The 24,359-nt window shown below is 41.2% G+C and overlaps 1 protein-coding gene and 1 pseudogene across 7 annotated transcripts in view; one reads left to right on the forward strand and one right to left on the reverse strand.

Moving 5' to 3' along the window:
- The window catches only part of CAMSAP1 (calmodulin regulated spectrin associated protein 1), a 42,252-nt gene that overhangs the window by 6,427 nt on the left and 11,466 nt on the right, over positions 1-24,359 (forward strand). For 4 of the 7 annotated variants that reach the window (XM_028715893.2, XM_028715890.2, XM_028715894.2 and 1 more), the window contains exons 3-11: positions 12,257-12,519; positions 12,727-12,888; positions 14,613-14,693; positions 15,693-15,725; positions 18,676-18,817; positions 19,762-19,901; positions 19,977-20,073; positions 22,451-22,628; positions 24,058-24,149. In XM_028715893.2, the coding sequence (XP_028571726.2) occupies positions 12,257-12,519; positions 12,727-12,888; positions 14,613-14,693; positions 15,693-15,725; positions 18,676-18,817; positions 19,762-19,901; positions 19,977-20,073; positions 22,451-22,628; positions 24,058-24,149 (1,188 nt within the window). The remainder of the gene's footprint in view (positions 1-12,256; positions 12,520-12,726; positions 12,889-14,612; positions 14,694-15,692; positions 15,726-18,675; positions 18,818-19,761; positions 19,902-19,976; positions 20,074-22,450; positions 22,629-24,057; positions 24,150-24,359) is intronic. The other 3 variants (XM_028715898.2, XM_028715896.2, XM_028715899.2) reach the window with 3 other exon arrangements.
- LOC114589030 (microspherule protein 1 pseudogene) lies at positions 8,988-10,274 on the reverse strand (annotated as a pseudogene).

Below are 24,359 nucleotides of genomic sequence, written 5' to 3' on the forward strand. Positions count from 1 at the left end.
ATTAGCTTAATAAGTTAACTGTTTATATTTGGACAAGTTTTCTGATGTACTTTATTGGAAGAAGAAAAATAATAATTTCCTTAATAATAATTTAAACAATTTATTTAACTAAAACAATAACATTATAGCATATGTATCCATGTTTGTTAACTGATATGGTTAAACAATTTTTCAAAAAAATATATATTTTAAGCACACATGAAAAACTGAAAACAAATCCTTATTTCCTGATGAATAGCCTTTGGACTATAATGTACATTGGTACCTCAGGTTACATACGCTTCAGGTTACATACCCTTCAGGTTACAGACTCCACTAACCCAGAAATAGTACCTTGGGTTAAGAATTTTGCTTCAGGATGAGAACAGAAATCGTGTTCCCGCAGCACAGCTAAAGCCCATTAGCTAAAGTGGTGCTTCAGGTTAAGAACAGTTTCAGGTTAAGAATGGACCTCCGGAACGAATTAAGTACTTAACCTGAGGTACCACTGCCACTTATAAAAAACTATCTTTAGAAATATTTTCCCTCCAAAAGCATTTTATTTTTAAAATCCAATTTATTTTTTTAAAAATCCGTTTTTTAAAAATAAATCATTGATTTTTATCCACCCTGAGTTTGCTCCATCTTGCATATCACAGCCCTTAGGATATTTGAAGATGGCTATCATATCTCCTCTCAGTCTCCTCTTCTCCTGGCTGAATATAGTCAACTCCCACAACCATTCCTCATAAGCCTTGGTTTCCAGACCTTTGATCATCTTGGTTGGCCACCTCTGCACACAATTCAGCTTGTCAACATACTTCTTAAATTGTTGTGCCCAGAATTGGACACAGTACTCCACGTGTGGTCTGACCAAGGCAGAATAGTGGTACTATTACTTCCCTTGATCTGGACTTCGGTTGATGTAGCCTAGAATAGCATTAATTTATTTTTGCTGCTGTATCACACTGTTGAACTATGTGATGAAGGCAGAAATGATGCTTGGCCTTTGGCTGCTTTTATGAGAACTACTTACTTGATCTGAATGACGTCATGCTGGCCAGTATTTTTTTTTTTAAATTATGATGCTCTTGCATATTTAGGAATGTTATACTGTGCTTTCTAGTGCAGGAAATGTAGACATCCTGCAGAAGTAAAGCAAAGCCAGGGAAAGGACAGAAAGTTGGAGAAGCAAACCAGGGGACCACTGATGATCCCCTGAAATTGTTGTTATTTATTAAATTTGTATACCGTCCTATACTCACAGGTGTCAGGGCGGTTCACAGGATAAAATCATAATATAAAACCACAAAATACATAATCAAAATAAAAACAAGAACAACCCAATAAACCTCCCCACCCCCACCCCCAATTGCAAAAGTGAACTATGCTGTAGTCTCTTGTGCAGATGCAGTGAGAACAATTTCACTTGGATATAGAGCTGGTGGATAAGGTACAAATTTTAAAATGGATAATAGAATGAGGCTAACACCACATGTTGCTGTGTATCCCTGTTGTGTTTAACCTGAGGTTGCAAAAAGTAATAAATTAAATGCAAAATCTATGTTTATCCAACTTTAAGTACTTCATTTATTGCTCATAACTGCTATGTTGCTTCCCCCTCTTTCTTACTACATTTTTGCTTAATATGGTACGGTTTTTTTAAAAGCCTCATGGCAAAACCCTAATAATTGTTACAATCTAAGTATCTTTTAGTGCAGTAAGTACAGGCAACTCCCAATTTATTTGGGGGTTATGTTCCAAGGCACCATGCATTTAAGTGAAATTATGTGTATTTGAAACACCCCACTCTGCCACTGTCCTGTTCTGCCCCTTTTTGTGACTTTTTCACCTCAATTCCAGTTTTGGTGCAATGCACATTTTTATGGTTGCGCACATATCAGACATGCCTAAAACGGTTGCTGCCTATACTGTATCTCTTTGTGCCAAGATGTTAATTCTCTAGATCAGCCTTTCTCAACCTTTGGTCCCCAGGTATTATTGAACTACAACTCCCATCATCCACTACCACTGGCCATGCTAGCTAGGAGTTGTAGTCTGACAACATCTAGGGGCCCAAGGGTGAGAAAGGCTGCTCTAGATGTTAATAGACTCCAGGTCCCACTAGCCACCGTCTGCATAGCTAGTGGTCAGGTATGATGTTATTTTTTTAGTCCCAACAGCTTCTGGAAAGCCACACATTGGCTGCATCTTATTTCAGCTAGTGATATTGCTCACATGATATTTATCACAAGTATTTCTTTTTAAACAAGATATGCCTGTTTGCTTAGAGCCTCATTGAGGAAATAGACTTAACTCACATATAAGTGTATAAGCTTGCAGTTTTTGGCTCCATTATCCTGGTTGGCTACTTCAGAAAATGAGAGTAGAAGTGTTTGTGGAAATCTGAGTTAGTGAAGCTTCAGGTTGGGACTTTATTTAAACCATATGTTCTGAGTCTCAGCTCCTTGGTTTTCACTTGGTGTAGTTTAAAGTGTGCTTGGGGTATAGGGGATGTTAGAGGAAGGGGTATCTATGGTGGAAGACATGTCATGTTCTTTCTGGGGTAGTTTGTTCATCTTGGTCCCCATCCTGTACTAAGCTCTCACCTGTGGCTCCTAGAAGCTGTCAGCATGTGACAGCGGACACACTCCGGGAATCACTTCAACTGGCTAGCTAAACCAGGTGAGAGTAGCCGATGAGTGAGTTAGGGACAGGTTCCAGTGGACTGAGCAGATGAGAGCAATAGTGGGTCCAATGGTTATCAAGGCTGTTTCTGCATGTGCTGTAGAGGGAAGTGAGGGGCAGATGGGGCTCTTCAACCTGGGAAGGTAGCCCATCTAGGAGAAGGAAAACTTGGATCCTAAACCTCACTTGTATTGCAGGATATCTTCAAGAGAAGAAACGGTAAGAAATAAAACCTACACAAATCTGAAGTGCAGTCCCTAAGAAGGTTGGATGGCACCTTGAATGCCTCCTTCCAGCAATTCCTGAAGCTAGGCTGGTGCCAAACGTGTTGTTCTCTCTTTTTTTTGGACCACATCAGTGAGGCTGAGGGCTGGGCAGCCCAGGACTTCCATATACAATGTCCAGGTTTGTGCACCCTGGAGAGGTCACTTAGGTGCTGCTAACACAGAGGCTTGGGTGCACTCCATTGTTTCAACACAGATGAATGCAAACAACAAGAAGTTTAAAGTAAGAAGTAGATTTTAGGGCACACGGACTACAGTGCTTATTGGAAGCCTCTTCTAATCACAGTTGTACTCCTTGCAACACTTGTCTGCGCAATCTATTGTTTTGGATTCTTGGCAGGAGATGAGATTTTGTTTTATGAAAAAAATTGGAAATATAAAAAAGAGTTGCACCCAGTTGATAGCTGCTCTCTGTAGACTGCTTTTCTTCTACTTATTAATATATTATATCTAGGTTCTGACTTCATTGGGACTTTGATAACATAAAAAAGGTTAACAGTATATAGAAGGCTAGAAAAGGAGGCTTGTAGTATATTGAATGCTGTCATATAAACACAGATACAATAAATACCGTATATTTCGCTCTATAGGACGCACCAGACCATAGGACGCACCTTGTTTTAGAGGGGGAGAACAAGAAAAATAAATTCTCCCGCTCTCTGCTTAGCGCCCCTTCAGCGAAGTGGCAGGAGAAACGGAGCCCCTTCCATTTCTCCTGCCGCTTCGCTGAAGGGGCGCTGCGCAAAGAGGGGGAGAATTTATTTTTCTTGTTCTCCCCCTGTAAAACAAGGTGCGTTCTGTGCGTTCAAGTGCGTTCTGTGCGTTCAACTGTGCTGCCCCCCCAAGCTTGTGGGGCTGGTGGTGGGGGGAAGCGCTGCTTTCCCCACCGCCAGCCTCAAAGATCCCTGAAGCCTTCGGAGCGCAGCGTGAGTTCCCGCTGTGCTCCGCAGGCTTTGGGTTCCTTTTGCTGAAGCTGGGAGAGCAAGACTCTCCCGGCTTCAGCGAAAGGAACCCGAAGCCTCCTGAACGCAGCAGGAACTCGTTTCAGGCGGCTATCCCTGAAGCCTGGAGAGCAAGAGAGGTCGGTGTGCACCGACCCCTCTCGCTCTCCAGGCTTCAGCGAAAGCAACGCGAAGCCTCCGGAGCGCGGAGGAAGCGCTCCCTCTGTGCTTTGGAGGCTTCACATTGCTATCACTGTAGCCAAGGAGCCTGCATTCGCTCCATAGGACGCACACACATTTCCCCTTCATTTTTGGAGGGGGGAAAGTGCGTCTTATAGAGCGAAAAATACGGTATATGTTTTGATAGCGCAGGAGGATTGTTTGTTTTTAGAAACTGTGATATGTAGGACTTTTGATCCTTATTTTATATCAGTTGGATTATCATTCTACTTATATTAAAAGGGGAAAGAGAATTTAATCCTGGATACAAATGGAGTTCCTTTGTTGTCTTTCTAAATCAGTCAGATGCAGTTTGCTTTACTTGGTTCTGCTCAAACAATGAATTGGACCTGATAACACTTCACTCTTCAAATGTTTATTAGGCTTTTAACATTGTCGGTAGCAATAAAGAATTAGCATGAAGACAAAATGTGCTCTAAAGGTAAAGGTACCCCTGCCTGTACGGGCCAGTCTTGCCAGACTCTAGGGTTGTGCGCCCATCTCACTCAAGAGGCCGGGGGCCAGCGCTGTCCGGAGACACTTCCGGGTCACGTGGCCAGCGTGACATCGCTGCTCTGGCGAGCCAGAGCCGCACACGGAAATGCTGTTTACCTTCCCGCCAGTAAGCGGTCCCTATTTATCTACTTGCACCCGGGGGTGCTTTCGAACTGCTAGGTTGGCAGGCGCTGGGACCGAACAACGGGAGCGCACCCCGCCGCAGGGATTCGAACCGCCGACCTTTCAATCGGCAAGCCCTAGGCGCTGAGGCTTTTACCCACAGCGCCACCCGCGTCCCTAAAAATGTGCTCTACAGATATCTGAAAACTAGAATATATACTTCTTGGCTGAAAATAGATTGGTTTTAAAAGGCGATCTTGTGGCTTCATCTACTGATAGCTGAGATTTGCCTAAGATTTGCCTAAGAGGTAAGATTGGAACTTGAGACTGGTAGCTTTCAGCTTATTATCCGAACCAATGTACAGTATTACATTATCTCCAATGTGCATGATATGAAGAACTACTAAGGAGCAAACATCTGTGCTCACCTGGAACATTGACTTTCTGTGTAATTGGGCAATTAGAATAAGATGCCATTATTTGGATGCAAAAAACTTGTTTGCACTTGCTCTTAGGCTTGCTTCTGGGTGAAACATTTTCATGCTGCTTGTTTCTAATTCAAGGGAACCAGCATTCGTAATTAGCCAGGCGCCAATCACATTTTGTGACTGGCAACCAGCCTTTTGTGAGGCAGTGGAGATGTCCAGATGCCATTGTTTGGCACCTAACATCTCCACCTGGCTGACATGGCACCAAAAGACATGCCTCTTTCACTGCTGCCCTGTCCTGCGAATCACCTGGTTGGTGGGGTATTAGGGCACTAGAAGATGCATGCCTTTTGGTGCTGCCGTTCCAGCTCATTGGGCTTCAGTGGCTCCCCTTCCTTCAGAAGGCTGGCACTCTTCACGGCTCCCTTACTGCTGAAACATTTGCAGTGCCAACAACTTCCTCTTCCTTTTTTTCTCATTCAGTGGAGGCCACCTGGGCCCAATTTTGTTGGGGCCAAGGCAGTGGCTCTCGAGCCCCAGAATTAGCGGGCTGCTCCTGGTGGCGGCGGAGAGCAGCAGCAAAGGTAACAGTGGAGGTGCCAACAGCCATGGCAAGAGGCGCAGCCAATGGTGTGCAGGTGCCTGATCCTCTGCTGCTATAGATTGGGGTTGCTGCCTGGAGCCCCACTGACACTGCAAATGCGGAGCTGTTTGTTCTGCTGCTCCAACTTCCTATACAGCTCCCACAGCTTCTGCAGTTCAGTGTAGGCCTGACTCCAAATAACCCTGTGACCCTCTCGTTGCACAAGGCAGCAGCAGGAGTGATACTGCTGTTGCCACCCTCTCCTTCTCCTATTCTTTCTCTGTCAGGTGAAGCTTCCACTCTCCCTCTTCTTCTTCCCCTTCTCCAATGCTGCCGGCCAGCTGTCTTCCAAGCTGGCCTAAGGAAGGTGAGCCACCTCTACATGGCTGGGTGGGGAAGGCTACTCTCACTGCCACCCCGCGGCTCCTGTCCCAGAGGCCGGGTCCAGTCAGCCAGCTGCCACAGTGTTGGGGAAAGGGAAGAATATAGTATTCTGATGCATCATTCAGTCATAATGTGATCAGCATTTTTGGACTTTGTTCTGTTATTTGAATGTAACATCAAGATACTCAGGTTGAGACACTCCTATTGATATGTGTTTCGTCTGCAGTCTTGTTTTGTATTTGTATTTTTACATGGGATGCTGCTCATAGTTTGAGAAGCAAAACTGTAGAAATGGAAACTATTTTCAAGCTTAAAATAAAATAAAATCTAGTAACTTACTGAGGCTCATTTCCTTTACTGATGTGGTAAAATGAGGTAGTATCCTGACCATGTGAATAATGCATAATATGGACAATATGGACTAGATAAATTAATCTGCTATAGCAGGGCTTCATAAAGCTCAAGTGACTTTCTATTTCCAGCCACTCACTGCCCCCCTCAAGCCCTGTGTAGAGTTGTGCTTCGCTCATTACCACATGGCTTCTCTTCAATTTTGTGTGAAACCTAAACTAATCTATTAGTACATTTGGATTGTTACATCTCTCGCATGGAGAACTGTTTTTTTAAGATGCAATCCTAACTCCACTTATCTAGGAGAAAGCCCCGTTGAATTACTTCTGAGTAGATAAGATTACAACTACACTGTTAGTGCTCATTTAAAACATTTATGTGCCATCATTCTACCTGATAGCAAGCATTCTAGGCAACTCAAAATGAAACATAGCATTATATTTTATCACAGTTTAAAACATACAATTGCAACACAAAGCATTATTACCAATCTGACAATATTTTAAAATAATAGCTATTGAGCTGAGTGGTCAGGTAATACTAGGTAATAGTGTAGGTTGCTGATTTTGCACAGACACAGGGAAACTTGTAATATTGATTAGGTACTTCCCATCTCTATCAAGCTATACACTATCATTTTATTTTCCTTGTTTATAAAACAACTGAATAGATTTGAAAACTTTACAAATCTTTGTTAATGCTGAAAACTACTTTTGAAATCTGTTGGTAAGAGTAACAAAAAAGATGTAACTTGAAATTAAGTTTTAGTACCGTAACTAGAATTCCTAAAACTCAAAACTGCAACTTCCTTGGGATTTTGGAATAGTATGGATATTGTCCTGCATAGTTGTTGTAGTACTTTCATGAGAATTGGGTGAAACTAAGAAGCTAATAGTTTTATGTACATAGCAGTTTCTGAAAACAAATGTAACTCACTGGTGCTTTTGCATTGTACTTATTCCTGGGAAGCTTATAGCAACTGAACACTAATAAAAATAATCTGAGAAGGATGAAAAAATGTATAAAAGGTCCTCAAGCAGCAGCTTCCTATTCTTGAATGAGCCCTGCATTGGTAGACTTGGAGGTGGTGAGTCTCTCATAAAGAAATTTTGGTCAGAAATTTTCAGCAATACAGCTTGTGGATTATGCCAGCAGCATAAGAAGATCCTGCTGGATCAGGCTAATGGCCCATTTAATTCAGGATCCTTCTCTCACAGTGACTGAACAGATGCCTGAGGGAAACCAGCAAGCAGGATTTGAGCACAAGAACACTCTCCCCTCCTGTGGTTTCCATAACTGGTATCAATCTTGTTAGATCTGACTCTGACATTTCAATCAGCAGTAGTCATTCCCTCCATGATTTTCAGAGTAAACCTCCATCTAGAAGCGCTTGTAGTCTTTGCCTGCATTTTGGACTTTATGGAAGCATATAGTAATTATTTCCTGTTCCACTACAGCTCTCTAGGGCATAATCTGTCTGTTTGGTAATGGTGTGTCATTTCCCTTCAGGGTAATGATAATATAAATTATGTCTGTACTGTATATGTAAAATATGGTATCCTGGGGAAAACCCTAGGATATTCAGCTGGGCTTGTGACCCTCAAGGGGTCATTGGGTGTGCATACATGTATCTTCAGAAGGTCATCAGTGCTGGGATTCTTGGAATGTCAATGTCTATTGAAAGACATGAAGCATGTTCTGGAATGTGTGCTCTGAAACTGCAAATAGTATCTCTAGAAGAAGTAATAACAGAAAGCTGCTGAATTCTGATCAAAGCCCAAATCAGTCAGATAGGCTATATCATTTTCTGGACTAGTGGAATGATAAACTACTTTATGCAGTAAAGTGCTGTGCTCAGTGGGTGAAAGCATAATTGGACTAGAGAAAGATGAGCACTTCTCCTGAAATCTCTGCCTTGTTTTGAAGATTGAGCTTGCTTTTACAGCCTGATAATGTGGACAGGACACTTGGTAGTGGGTTAGGCTTATCACATGTCATTTGCCTCTTTGTTTATCATGGTTTGTAAGAGCTAATTAAGAGGGATTGACTGGATGCTCATTGTGGGAGGGAGCAATGCCTACCATTTTGAAAGAGGTAGTGCTGTGCTCCCTCCTTAAGAGGCCTTACCTGGACCCTGAGGTGGGTTAAAAAAAAGATTAGCAACTATTTTATTAGCTCATTTGACACACACTCCCCTAGCCCTTAATCCTCCATAAAAGTTTTTGTCACTCTGTTCCAAAGAGAATCAAGCACAATAGCTGCACAGGCCTAGCTAGGTGCTAGTTTAAGGCTTGGCTCTTTTTGTCATACATAGATCTGCTGATTGATGAAGCAGAGCTCCTCCTCTGCAAAAGAAAAGGCCCCCAAGAAGTTTCAGTCCCAGCCTAGGAAAGGGCAGGATCTTTGAAGCTGCATCGTCGTCATCAGAAAGCTTGGTGGTCTCTGCTGCAAAAGGAGTGGGGTGTGAAAAGCCAAACACTGGCCCACTGGTGCCTTTGGTTTGATTCAGGCCTCAGAGACGGGCAGTTTGGGCATCCTCTGCCTTAGTAAGCACAATCAGGTCTTGGCTGATGAGGAAGACAAGCCGCAAGCTAGCAATCTCCTCCATCAAGTTAATTCTGAGTTTCCATTTGCTGCCACAAAACACAGGGTGCCCATCCACGTAAATGGGTCACTGGTCTTCATTTGCCAGGAAAAAGTCACCATTGTTTTTCAGCTTGATGATGCCTTGCTTGTGGGATATTTTCCAGGCTGGCCCCTGCAGTGCTAGATCCACATCAATCTGATTGTCTTTGGTGGCTCTGCCAAGTGTGATCTTCCATGGCTCTGCCAAGTGTGATCCCCCAGGAGTGCCTAAGATAATGCACCACCCTTTCACGCAACACAGCCAATGTCTGGTTATCAAAATCAGGGGAAGTCATTCCTGTTATACTGACCACCAGCACCTGCCACTTATGCAGCTCTTGCTCCAGCTGCTGGAGTTCATGCTTCTGTCTCCAGTCTGCCTCGGTCAGCTCATGCTCCAACACCTCATCTCAGATATCATTTAGTTTGCTGTCATCTATCATGTATTTGGCATCAGAAAGCTGAGCACCTGATCCCCTTTGGGCAGTGGCTGCACTGTTCCCAAGAGGTAGTACTGCTTCATGAATTGCCAGTGTGTCAGTAGGACCTTGGCAGTGCAGGAGGGGTAGAAAACCTCTGGGTATCCATAGCGGGTTGGCTCCACTGCTTTGCTGAAGAGCACTTTACTCTGCATAGAGACTATGGCTTCTGGATGCAACTGCTGCATGGCCTGTCAAGACAGCTTTGAAATCACAGGGTTATACAGCAGAGCACACCACCTCTTCTGGATCTCCTGCAGATTAAAACAGCAGTTGAACCCCCAAGTGCAAAGAGGTCAAGTCATGGTCTGAAACACAATGCTGATCAACAGCAAAACATCAGTGGGTTTCCAGCGGCCCAAATCCTTGGTGACCTTCAAAGGATGCTTGCACTTCTTCAACATCTGCTTGGTGATGCTGGGATTTGGAGCTGGGCTTAGAGTGACTTGTGCAGATTTGGACACCTTCTTCTTGTCATTGGAAGAAGGCTCATTGGCAGAGTAGTGCTCTGGCTCCACCCCACTGGAGTTCTTGGTCTGGCTGGATGATTTGGCAAGACTGCTCTCTACAAGTTCATCATCAAACTTCATCATCATGGCACCCAACACCTGTGAGGAGCTCATTTTTTGCCCTTCCAGAGACTTGTCTTCAGAGTGACTCATTGTGCCTGACACCATCAGTCTGGAATCCAGCATGTCATTCCCAAGTGTTATAGGAAAGACGTGCTGGATTCTCCTTTCTCTCTCTGACCTCCATCTTGGAGATGTGAACCTAAGGTGTTTTGAGAAGTACTGCCCAGTTGTGAATATCTTTTTTGAGGCACAAGGTAATTGAGATGGTGGTGGCTGGTTAATTGCAGATGTTCATGGATGTTCATGGATGAAATAGATTATCTGAAACAATTTCAGTCTGGGCCTGGTTATGGCATCAACAAAGCCTTGGTCGTTCTGATTACCTTTACCAGCAGAGAGCAGGGGAGTGCTAGAATAAGAGCTCCAGTTAGTGCAGAACATGGCTACAAGGTTGCTGAGCAGTGTAGCTAAGTGGAATCGTATAGCACAAATCCTTAGAATGCTGTGCTAGTTGCTTTAACTGTTTTGTGTTGCCTTGATATTTTGCAAGAGCGTAGTATATAAAAACTCTTCCTGAGGCCTCGAATGATCAGATTCTATTCTGATCTAGTGAGGCAGAAATATATAACATAGTGATAGTTTAATAAACATGCAAAAAACGCAAATGGTGTGTTGCTCTTGGTGGCTTGAAGATTAGTGTATGATAGAAATAAAACATTTTGAAGACATTGTAAAGTGGTTGCGGTCTGCTAGTTCACATCAAGCCTTTACTTAGAAATGAGTTTTGCTGAGTTCAATGGGACCTGCTTCCAGTTAAGTGTGTTTAGAGAGCTTCCTGGTGCTTATTTATTATTTGGATTGGTGCTCCTCATGCATGTAGGTTTCTTCTAACTTCCCCATCAAAATACCAGTACTGTACACACTCTCCCCACACCTCCATTAATCCAGATTTACCCTTTCCAGGGGAAATCCAGTAAGTGGAAAAACCCTTGCTGCCAATGTCCTGTTTGCAATGTCTCAGCAACTTAGTTGCAAATTAAGCCCGTCTGGAAGCACTCTCTGTTACATCAAATTAAAAAGGTTGTGTCCGTGTCAAAGCTATTGATAAACTTCTGCAAACTTTCAGTGAGTATCTCTGATGTCATTAGCAGTATGCTAATTTAAAAGATGTTAGTGTTTTAAATTTACATTTTAGATATCAAGTTATCATAGTGCAATAAAGTTTATTATTTGAATTTGTCAATCTGTAAAGCATTTAAACTGTTAAAAAAAGAATAATATCGATATGCTATTGGCTACGGTTTCAGGTTAGGTTGCTTTTAGATACACAAATGGTCCAGGCACATAAAGTGCTGCCCAGCACTGCTGCCATGTTGTGTGCGTGTTTAGATGGCCGAAAGCAACCTAAAAGTTTAGCACAGATTATTAGTCCTATCATAAGTCTGTTTGGGTTGCCCTTTCTCTTTTTCCAACCTCTTTCAGGCAACCATTGTGGTCTCACAAGGTACCTTAGCAAATGCACCTACTCTTTCTTGATGGGGTGTTCTGTGGTTATGAGAGGTTCAAGATGGCCAGAAATAATCTGATGTATGTTCTGCTAACCATTATAGATTATTATTTATATAGTGCTGGCTACACACATAGTGCTTTACAAAGAACAGTTGCAACAAGGCATTGCCTCAGTGGATTTACAATCTGAAATCAACGCAGGGAAAGCAGAGGAAGGGCAGAAATGGAGGCAATAATATGTGATTACTTCAATTTCATGTAATTTTGCTTGGTTACAAAAAGGACTTCCTGGAAAAAGAAAAGAGTTTTGTGGAGGAAGTTAAAGGAAATGGGGGAGGTGGTCACATTGAGGTATTGGATGACTGAGGGTAGTAGAGCCGGTTCACCCAAGGTCACAGAAAGGGACGTGTTGGGAAAGAAATATTTTTTTGCAGCTACTAAAGTAAGTTGCTCATCTATGTTCTCTAATATTCTTAAATGCCAGAAAGTAGTTTGCTTCTGACTGTGTGTGCGTGTGTTTTGCCTCTGTTCTCAATGAGCTTCTGTATTGCTTATAATGAACCCCCTTGTTAGACCTCATTCTTCTTTTCTTTCAGATAACATCCCAGATGAACTGAAGGACCCATTTTATATAGATCAGTATGAGGAAGAACATATTAAACCACCTGTCATCAAGCTGTTGCTGTCCAGCGAGCTCTACTGCCGTGTCTGCAGCCTCATTCTGAAAGGGGATCAGGTGGCTGCTCTGCAGGGACACCAGTCGGTCATCCAGGCTCTGTCTCGGAAAGGGATTTACGTCATGGAGAGCGATGATACACCTGTGTCTGAATTGGATCTCAGCTGTGCGCCAATCAAAATGGTTAGCTTAAGAAAAGAAAGCTTAACTTTTCTTTGCTGTAGTACCCATTCTGTCCTTCAGAGTTTTTCACCTTAGCTTCCGCAATTGTAGCCTGTTTTAATTAGCCAACTTAAATATATATATATATATATATATATATATATATATATATATCCCCTGCTTTCTTCAAATATATTTGAATGAAACATGTTCTTATTTGTTCCTTAGAGTCCTCACATGGCAATGATTGATGCCCTCATGATGGCCTACACTGTGGAAATGATCAGCATTGAGAAAGTGGTTGCAAGTGTCAAATGTTTTTCTACATTTAGTGCCTCAAAGGAATTGCCCTATGATCTGGAGGATGCAATGATATTCTGGATTAATAAGGTAAAAAACAATGGTGTAACACAGCATCTTTAGATGTGAGTAGATTTGAACTCTGTTGAATACATTTCCTGTAGGGAAATGGTATTCAGTAGTCATTGCACTATTAATAAAAGTTATCCCCCCCCCATCAAACAATGAGTAATCAGCATAAACATATTTTATATTAAAGAGTCTATATTAATAAAACAGTGCTTTTTCTTCATTTGACCATAATGACATAAGAGCAGCCCTACTGGATAAGACCAAAGGCATCCCTAGTTAGTCCAGCTTCCTTGTTTCCCACAATGGCCAACCAATGGTCTCCAAGAAACCTACAAGGAGGGCACAAAGACAATAGTCTTCTCCCACTGTTGTTCCCTTACAACTGATTTACAGGATATCTTGGTGGTAGCGCACAGCCACCATGACTAGTAGTCCATGATAGACAAATTCATGGAGGAAAAGGCTTCTCTTGGTTGAAAGCTTTCTAAACTGGTGTCTGTCATCACATCTTGTGGCAGAAAATTCAGCAGTTTAGATACGTACCGAGTGAAGTATTTCCTTCTGTTGTTCTTGACTTTCCCATGTTCTAGTATTATGAGAGAGGGGGAAAGCACCTCTACCCACTCATATCCACTCAATCTTTATTGTTTAATATAGTGAATGGGATCTGCTTGCTACCAAACATTATTTTGGGGACTTTAATAAAATTATCCAATGTGGGAGGCTTTATTTATGAGGACTCCAATAAAAGTTACTCGTTGTTCAGACACAGGTTAGCTCACACAGCTACTCTGCTTTATTGTGCCAACCCAGTGTGAAAATCCACTTCTCAAAATTAATTTTAAAACTGTTATTTTTGAAAATGATTATATATGAAACCAGAGATCGGCCTTAATTTTTAAAACAGGTAATTTTTAAAATAAGTCATACATGTGAAGTAAATCAGTTGGGGCCTTTATTTAAGTCTAAACATAGCTTTTGTGTAGAGGACTTTTTTCACACTAAAGGTGCCTCACTTTAGCTGGATTGTGCCCATTTTGCACTGATAGTGTAGAAATCAAGATGTGGAGGATGTGTGCATTGAGGTTGAGAACTTTAAAAGGATATTAACCTTATCCTTCATGATAGCCATGTACTACCTCCAGTGTCAGGCAGTATGCTTCTGCATGCCAGTTGCTGGGAATTGCTGTTGTGCTCAAGTCCTTGCAGCTGCCAGTAGGCATCTCCTTGGCCTCTGTGAGAACAGAATGCTTGAATAGATGGACCTTTGATCTAAACTAGTGCAGGGTTCTTAAATTCTTAGACTGTTGGCTGTGAGTCATTTGCAGTGCCATGTCTTTGGAGATTAGTTGGTTGGGAGAGGGGAGAGTCTAGAAAAAAATAGGAAGACATTGAAAAATGAAACAAGCACAGTGTGGGAGAGAACTGACTGGACAAATCCCTGAAGCTGGAATCCCTGATACCTGCCTTAACTTGGGTGTCTGTGATATGTACTAGAAAGCAGAAATGTTTTCTACTGTTTGTTAGCACTTAGAGCCTTAAGATAATGCAAGGAAAAACTGAGTGCAGTACCATTTTGATCATCAGTATGTGAAATACTTTTATGGGTGGCCTCTGTTCCCCCTCTGGTTTGAGTTCAGAAGCATAGAAGACTGATAAGGCAAATGGCAGTTGAACTGAAGCAGTACAAATATTTTTTGGGAAAGGTATGTAATTGTCATTATCTTTTCCCTTATTTTTAGGTGAACCTGAAAATGAGAGAGATAACAGAAAAAGAGGTCAAACTAAAACAGCATTTACTGGAAAGCCCAGGTCACCAAAAGGTAAAAGACACTTTAGATGAAGTTTATTCACATGTATATTACTTGGAAGTAGATTGTATTACTTTTCAGCTGCCAAGTAAGCCATTGTAGGATGGCTTACCAAGTAAGCGGTTGTAAGCTGTCTTGCACTTCATTTACATAGAATTCTGTACTGTGTGTAATGCTTCTGGTTTCCTTTCCCTGCATTCTTTGTGATAACTGCAGGTCAATGTATGTATTGAGCTTCCAAATGCTTGTGCTTTTCCCATGTGTGCCCAGATGTTCCTTGATTTCAAAGTCAATGAGGAAGCCTGTGCATTTGGAGGCTGCTCTGGTATTTTGTATTAGAATAGTTGTCTGTACCCTGCATTTTACTCATCTCTTAAAATGTCAATGCTGTATTTTCATAATATTTATAATGTAACATATTATTTTCAGCATTTATTGTGAAGTTATTTAGGATCATATTTGCTGTACACATTGATTTGAAGAAATTCAGGAACCCTTTCAAGTACTAATAAAGCATGTGCTAAATAGTCAAAAGAATTATCAGTGTTACATGTGCAACTCTTCCCCTCTTTTCTCCCTTTAATTATTTCAATGCACTAAAAATTGTTAATAAATGCTACACTTTCATTACTGGGGAATGGAAGTTTTTCCTCAAATATAAATAACTTCAAAGTTGGTCTGATTTGTTGTGAATGTTTTGGCCAAACTGCACTGAGCTAAGTAGCACTAAATACTGCTGTAATGATGTTAACTGGTGCGGAGCAAAAAACTCTTTCAGTATCCTTTATCGCAGAAGGAAGCATTTAAATAACTGCCTATGAGACTTCTTAATTCGATGCTAGCATTTCCTTCTGAGGATACTGTTGGCTCAAGTATTTGCCTACTACTATTTCAAGAACCTACCATGATATGAAAGTGTCTGTGGATTGGGTGCATTTAAGTATTGCTTATAACTTGCTCTGCTGATGTTCCTCTCCTGTTCCCACATTCCCTTCCCTGCTTCCTGAGCAGTCTCCTTCCAAATGGTATTGGAAATTAGTACCTGTAAGTGAATTAATTCTATGTGACAGTTGTCATCTGCAAAACCATGGCTTTTAGTAATTCTTTTATTGGTGTTCGCTTCCATTTAAAATGCTGCTTTCACAACTTACAATATACTCTCTGCTTAAGGATTTTTTTATATTAAAAAAATGTAGATTCCATTACATGAGCCAACATACTGTATGTACAGCATACTCATCACTATACAGCATTTAATAATTTTGGGGATTCAAAATCTTAATTTGGAGAATCAAGGAAATCAGTCAAACATTAGGAACAATCTACTGATTGTGTGTTGCTGTTCTCCTGTTCAGAAAACTCCTTTTATGCAGTGCTAAGGTGAAGCTGGTCAGTTTAAAGTAATTTGGTGCTTGTATGTCTTAGAAAATGGGTTGTGAGCAGTGCTTTTTTTCTTTAAAAAAATGTTTAGGAGTACTCTCATTTTCCTACTCATATTGAAATACTGCCGCTCAATGAGGTCAAACTTAGAGTCACAAAATGTTTAGGGGTATGCGTACCCCTGTGTCCCTCCCCCAGAAAAAAGCACTGGTTGTGAGGATTGACTTCCACATTTGAGCTTTAGGCAGGGTGCTGTTAAAATGTTTCCTATACAATGCAAATTTTATTTTTTGTGCTCATGCACATCATGGCCACTTTATTCCATTACTATTAATATTCTGTCTCAAAGGTATAGATGCTTAGTACTTTAACAAATCAAAACAAAATCTTCAGTATTTTCAGTTCTGCATTCCTATGGATATGATGGATTCTTATTTTGGTTCTAGAGGCATGTAACTTGATTCATTTGTTGTTCTGATTATGTAATTAATCAGCTAAGGGAAGGCTCTGGATTTGCGCCTGCAGTTGGCTTTAAATGCTCAGGAGAGTCTGGTTGTGGGCAGTGTTGGTGATGGAATATTAAGCTATATCAAATATTGATTTGCCCTTTTCTGACAGTGATCATTGAAATAGTAATTCGGGGGGAAAGCTGTTAAATGGGTCTTACATTCTGTAAATTCTTTTTGTGAACCACATTGAGGGGTTTTTTTTGTTTTAAGCTATATAAAATTTTTCTGAAATAAATGAATAACTATTGCTGCAGTCCTGAAACCATATGGATATTATTGATTTTATGCTAACCAGTTCAAAGCTGGTAGCCAAATGCCCTTGATCGCATTCAAGTTGCACTGGCATGCTCTTGCGATACTAGCATAACATTCCTTGCTGTCATCATTGTGCCAGAGCTCCTGGTGCATGGACAGCAGATACCATCCTAAGCATTTATTGGATACAGCAGAAAGTCTTTAAGTGAGAGCAAATGTCCCTAGCTTGTAAGAGTTTCTAAAATTGTTTAGGATTTAGCTTCCAGAATGAAGGCAATGCTAGATATCGCTCAAAACCAAGGTTTTCAATTTAGTAACACTTAGTTTGCTTTGAAGTCATCCTTCTGGTATTGCTTAGGCAGTGGGGAGATGAAGGTGGGAAGTATGCTTTAAACTAACCAGATCACCTTACTATGTAAAGTAACCTGCTTGATTTGAATAATCATATTCACTACTTAATGGGTGTCAACTTGCTTGGATTTATTATATGATTCTGATTACCATCTTGTATCTTGCTATTTTTTGCGTAAGCCTGATCTGATGCATGCCCTATCGCACTGCATGCTGGAACCAGTGGAATATGCTCGTGTGGTACAGTATGATTCACATTGCATTACATATTTATGGAGAGCTTCAGGCTGGTGGAAAAGCAACTTGCATCTTGTATTTATAAATCTCTTTTAATTCAACACATCTTATATGGCCCTTGCTCATTTAGTATGATATACCTTTCTTTTGCATCTTTTTTGTATAATACTAATATTGATATTTGACAAAGCTTTGATTATCCTGCTGGGAAAACTTTAAATTAAACTGAACTGAATAATTCAAAACTAATTTTGTTGCATTGCTTTTTCCCTGTCTTTGGAACTTGTAACCAAGTAATACTTGTTTGCAGAAATAATTTCTCAGCCTATGCTTTCCTCAAATATATACACGTTTCATACATAGATATGGCCTTAAGTAGCTAGCTAGCAATATTGTGTATTGTGTAATATAGTTTAGATAAAAATAATGAAATATTTTTACTATACTGTAGTGGTATAGAACTGAAAGGTATTTAGTCAAATACTATTATTGTGTGATTTATTAGCTTAATACAGTCTCCATGCAATCTATTGAATATTAGGATTATAGCACAATAAGTGAAAATGCTTTCTGTTAGACTGTTAACAACTTCAGTTGCATCTGTTTTATGCTATATTATGCAGTAGCCTTAGGCTTTAGTTAATATATTGAAATCCCTGCTACTGAAGTGGGAACTTACTGAGGTGCTGCTTTGCTTATTAAACTTGCAAGTAATTTTACTCGCTAGCAGAGTACTCTTGATACACTGTCAAAGACTATTGTGTGCTAAGGCAATTATTGATTTGGAGCACAGAACAACCAAAGAACAGATGATATCTGTTTATGCCAACAACTCATTACATAAAATTAGTGCATGCCGGTAGTGGAATGGAGTCTGACAAGAAGAGCCTTGTAATACAAGTACCAATTGTTTTTCAGGTTGCCTGTTGGATTTATTTGTAATTCATCTTACAAAACTTTGGGTCTACCAGACTTAATCTTTGCTTCACTGTTTCTCTAGGATTGGTGGGTTGGTATCACTATTTCAAATTAGGTACAGTTTAACCAACAAAAAATGCCTCAAGGAATTGAGTTTGTAGTTTTGTAGACTATTTATTATGGTCAGCCGACCAATGCAATAGAATATCAGATCACAAGATCAGTGATGAATTATGAGAAGTATCAAGCTGAGGAATGGCAATCGTAACATCACTGCTTCATACTGTAATTATGACAAGACAAGTAGCTTTGCTACAGTGACAAATTCTGCCTTCGTCTATTAGGTACGTTATCGCCGAGATCACCTTTCAAATAGGCAGTTACCATTTTTCCCATTGCTTGAAGATTTGATGAAGGACTGCAGTGATGGGGCTGCTTTATTGGCTGTGATACATTATTATTGTCCTGAACATATGAAGCTAGATGGTACGTGGATAAGAAATTCTAAGTGACCTAGTTTTAAATAATGTCTGAGTAGAATGTTACGGATTTACCAAGATAGCTTTATACAAATCTAATTGCGGTATTCATTATAATCTAATTTAAATGATCCAATAACTTTTAGTCCTACTGTTTGCAGTGGGAGCACATTTTGAAAAATATATCTGAAACTAACTAGAAAAAAATCCTTCACTTTGGTTGGCTCAAACCCCTGGTCAACTGTCCTTTTTGCTTATTATGTGTATCTATGATGGCATGTAAACAAGGATGGCAATGCTACTGCTGCTTCTCAAACAAGGTTGTTGCTTCCAAGTTACCACCTTTGGGGAGTTGTGATGTGTATTCTAGGCTTGTTCTCCATGCAATACTGATCTATATCAACCCAAGAGATTGATGCAAAGGGATTAGAGAAGTGGCATTCATTAGGAAGAGCCCAGGTTGAATATGTATAATGTATGGTGAATCACATTTCTTACATCTAAGTATGGGCACGTTGTATCCAGAAACTACCATCCTTATACATGTTCTAACTTATCACTTTCCCCTCTCTCATGCCCATGATACTCATTTTATCTTTCCTGGCTGAGAATATCTCCATGCTGATACAAACTGGCCTCAGTATCCCTAGTGCAGCCTTTGCTAACCCAGTGTCCTCCATGCTGGCTAGGGCTTATGCAAGTTTTAGTACAGAACATCTGCAGGGCACCAGGTTAGCAAAGGCTGCCCCTAGTGTGCTGTTGGGACTTGGAGCTGCACAGTTCCTGTGCTGTCTTTGAATACCACTCCTGTAGTTTGACTTATAGGCTGAAGCAAAGCACTGTTGGGAAAAGTGTTGACTGTTTTTTCCTACATGATAATTGCATGAGCTGAGGGTTAATCCATTGGGCTTCCTTGTGACACTGATCCTTGATGCTTTTATCATTGGTTAGAGATCTGCCTAAAAGAGGTAACATCGATTGCTGACAGTATCTATAACATCCAGCTGCTTCGGGAATTCTCAAATGAATATCTTAGCAAATGTTTTTACCTCACACTGGAGGACATGCTGTATGCGCCTTTGGTCCTAAAGGTAAGGCATGGAGGGATTCACCCAAATTTTAAAAGACACGTAGATAGCTTATTAATGTTAAAATCCTTTTTCTAGCCCAACATGATGGTCTTCATTGCTGAATTATTCTGGTGGTTTGAGAATGTTAAGCCAGACTTCGTGCAGCCCAGGGACCTCCAAGAAGTAAAAGATGGTGAGATATTTTGAACTTCTGTAGCAATAATAATAGTAGTAACAACAACAACAACAAACAAAATTTTATTTGTATCCTGCCCTCCCCGGCTAAAGCCGGGCTCAGAGCAGCTAACAACAGGTAAAAATAGCACAGTGTACATAAAATCGCACAGTCAATTAATTAAAATACATTCTAGAATCAAATCAGAATCAAATTAATAGCAACCATCGGGTTAGAGTTCTATGCAGATTACAGAAGACAATTTCACTGATGTGGCTAGAACGTTTTATATCAAAGCACTTTTTTGTTAGCCTGTGTGGCATTCCTTTGCGTCTCCAGGCTTGATTATCAGAAGCTTAGGTCTTCTAGTGGATGCACAGAGAGTTGCTAGATGAGTGTCTTTTTTATCCTTCCAGACTAGAGCTTAGTTCTTTTTTAAAGTGTAGGCAAAATACGAGCTTACCCTACCTAGTATGCAGAGAGTCCAGCTTGTTAAGTGTTCCCACACTTGGTCCAGTACTTGGTGGCTGTGGGTGTCTGGAAACTCTTGGCACTTGATTAAAATATATTGAGGTCTGATGCAGGAAATCGAAGTGGCATTGTCCTGCCCATAAATTAACATGGGGCACCATTCATTAAGAGACAGCCCTATGCAGGTCCTGCGGAAATGGATGGAAATTGCACAAGAACATTTTATTTTGTTATGACTGGCATTGTGCTCCATGGGCTGGATGTATGTCACTTTCTGCACTCCTTAATCATTCTATTCTGCAGTCTTCAACAGCCCCCAAAATTGGCTCCTTATCCTTGTCTCATGGAAGCACTCTATTTTTATGGTCCTTTCCCATCCTTCATTCGTTATACCCATCGCTCATCTCCTATCCTTTTGCAATCACTGGCTGCCTCCACTTCTGGACTGCCACTATGCTTTGGGAATGTTAAAACAGTTGACTTTATATACCGTAATTTTCGCTCCATAACACGCACTTTTTTGCTCCTAGAAAGTAAGGGAAAATGCCTGTGCGTGTTAAGGAGCGAATGCACTGGATCGGAGCCGTGGCTGCCGTCAGTCAAGCAAAGCGGGAGCCGCTTGCAGGGCTTTGCACGGCTCTAGCTTTGCTTGCTTTATAGCCTTATAGCCAGGAGGAGGGGCTCCTTTGCTTGCTTTAAAGCTACCTACGGAGGAGCCAGGGAGGAGGGAGGGAAGGAGAGCCATGGCAGCAAAGCGGGCAGCAGCCGCTTACACGGGAGGAGGGACAGACGGAGCCATAGCGAGCCGGGAGAAGGCAGGCGGTTCAAAGCCAGCAAGCGCTTTTAAAGTAGCCAGCAACAGCTGCTGCAGCCTCAGCTAGCAAAGGTCCGCGCGCTCTCTAAACGGAGCAATGAGGCTGCAGAGGGACAGGAGGGCTTGGATCAGGAAGGATAAAATTTAAGCAACCAGCAGCAAAAAACAACAACAAAAAAACCAACCTGGAGCTCTGAGCCACCAGCGCAGTGAAAACCAGGAAGTAAAAAAAAAGGCTATCCCCCGCTTCTCAGCTGCTTTCAGGCAGGATAGATTTGAGCATTGTCTGGGTCCTAGTGCCCCTACCGCTTTTTTGTGCTCCATTCTATTGCTGCTGGTGGCTGCTTATCACTCAGGCTGCAAGGAGGAGGGCTTTTACACAGCTAATGGCGAATCCCCTGCAATCCAAGTCCTCCTCACTTGCTCAAATCTATTCTGCCTCAAAACAAGGAGCAGAAGGAAAAGGCTGCAAACTGTTAAATGGAAAAAACCCCAGGCACAGGGCAAATACCTTAAGTATACCTTTAAAGCAACAGTGTTCTTTCCCTCCCCGCTCAGCTCACAGAAAAGCTCCTTCTCCACACCCCCCATGCGTGCTCCTTGTCCGTTGAGTGCTTTTCCTTCCCTCCCCACTTAAAACATGGTTACAAAGCACGGTTCCACATGGATCCTCAGGATTTTTGCACTGGGTCACCCCAAACTCACCATCAGATCACATGTCTGTGGCCACAGCATGAACCACAAAAATCATACATCTACTGTTTCGTTTAGAATATTTTTTTTCTTGTTTTCCTCCTCTAAAAACTACGTGCGTGTTATGGTCAGGTGCGTGTTATCGAGCGAAAAATACGGTATATATTAAAAGTGCAGGTAAATTTGTTAAAAAGTTTCAGAATCCTTATTAATAGGCATTCTGCCAATTTGCTGTTCAAAACATATCTGATTACTGTGAATTTTATATATGCTTATCTGAGTTTATTGGATTATGATACTGATGATTTGCAATGGCAAGAAATTTCATAGAATCTTACTTTGAGAGTGCCCGTTAGGGCTCTTGATTGGTGGTAGCTCATTTCTAAGGCAACACTAACACTGTAAATGAATGTGCAGCAAAAACAATGTTGCAGCAGAAGAGTAGCCGCCTGCCTGTTCCTATTTCCAACGCAACGAAACGCAGTTTCATGGTGAATCCAGCTGCTTCCAGTTCACCTGATGTACAACTCCCAGTTCAGCTCCCTTTGGAGTCTTGCAACAGGTATTCCCTGCATCCTGAAGAATTTGAGTATCTGTAAGTCTGTCTTTCTATCTCTACATTCAGTCTTGCTTTCCTTACCAGTTTGGGAACTACAGCCTATTACTAGTGTTACCTTTAATTGTGTCCAGCAGACTAATTCCCTCCTTCTTCCAACAATTCAGATTAGGCAGCTGTGTGGACTTTGCTCCACAAGTTATATTATTTGGTTTGGGCGAGGTACACAGGCTTACTGAAGACTCTTTATATTTTGGAAATGAAAACATACTATGAGGCCTCCGTTGTCTTTCAGTTTGGTCTGTAGACTTTTGGGATACTGAAGGCAGCAACATTATCTTTGTTCTGCATTAGGTTCCTCCCACTTGCATGAATAAACTTGGTGAGAAAGTGCTTGAAAGCCACTGATACACGATACATTGCTTGTGATGGAAAATGTAACTCAGTTCTGGTTGGATGGCCGAATCTTGATTGTGCTGCTTATAAACCCAAGTCTCTTCTGTGGCTGAGAGTCTCCTGGCTCTTTTAGTCCCCTGCTGTGAGAAGCTATGGTGGTCAGAGTCAATCTCTTTCCCTCTCCTGTGCATTGGTGCTTCAGCCCCCTTCTCTCCTTCCCCTCCAAAGCTCTGTATAAGATTAAAGAGGGGCAACTGTTGCAGCCTCCCAGTGCAGCATCTTTAATATGGTTCTTAAGAGCATGCGTGTCTGAAGAAGCAACTCTAGTTGAGTTTTAGGCAGAGTCTTAAGAGATACACATTTGGTAAAAATAATAATAAAGGAATGTATTCAAGAGCAAGAAATGTAAGAAATAAGGAAGTACAATTCTCAGTCTGTTCAGGCACTGGTTGTGGTGGGAACCTTTTGCAAAAATCTGTAAGCTAATCGCACATCCAGTATGAAAAAGATACCATTTTCTGCGACTGAGTCTGTTCTGTCATTTATAGGCTTCTTTCTAGCTTTCATGGGGTCCTTTTAACCATCCATGTAAACGGAAAGCTTCTTAATGTAAATTTCAAATGTCTCCTACATTAACTATTAGTTATTCAGTAACACATTATGTACAGTAAGACAGCTTTAAAGTTTCAGTAACTTGAATCTTCCTAGTCAGGATGTAATTAAGTTCTGTAAAGGGCTCTTGAGACTTAAGTCTCATTATTCACCCTTCTCTTTACTCCTTCCTTCCTGCTTTTCCTTCTGTTTTTTTCTTTTAAATATGGTTTCCTTTTAAGAATGTAGTTCATTGGCTTAAGCATAGCCTCTTAATTTCAGATAGCTGGTACAATTTTGTGTTGTGAGTCACTCTTGTTGACTGGCTTAATTTTTTTACTTTGTTTTGGCATTTCTGGGCGGGGGGGATGATGGGTGTTGTGTAGTAATGTGTGTTTTTTCCTATTGTTTTGTTTTTTCTCTTGCAAAAAAACCTCTCATTAATTGTGTGTGTGTGTGTGTGTATGTGTTTTAACAATAGCGGAAAAGGAAACCCTGCCTTCAGCCCATCCCATCCATTGCTGCCTTTGAGACAAAAACAACAGAAGTCCCTGCAGGGGGAGGACAGTTCAGGTAGGCACCTATTTCTCTTGTGAACATAGGAGCCAACTCCTAGGGGCTGAGGGGGCTTTGGCCCCCCCATAGTTGATGGGCATTTCTATTCAAATGGTGTACTTGCACCACATCATGTGATCAGTTATGCAAGGTGGGGCTTACCTGGACCCCCCAATAATTTATTCAAGTTGACACCCCTGCTTGTGAACAACTTGATGCAAAAGTAAT

This window comes from Podarcis muralis, chromosome Z (genome assembly GCF_964188315.1).
Source record: "Podarcis muralis chromosome Z, rPodMur119.hap1.1, whole genome shotgun sequence".
NCBI classification, from domain to species: domain Eukaryota; kingdom Metazoa; phylum Chordata; class Lepidosauria; order Squamata; family Lacertidae; genus Podarcis; species Podarcis muralis.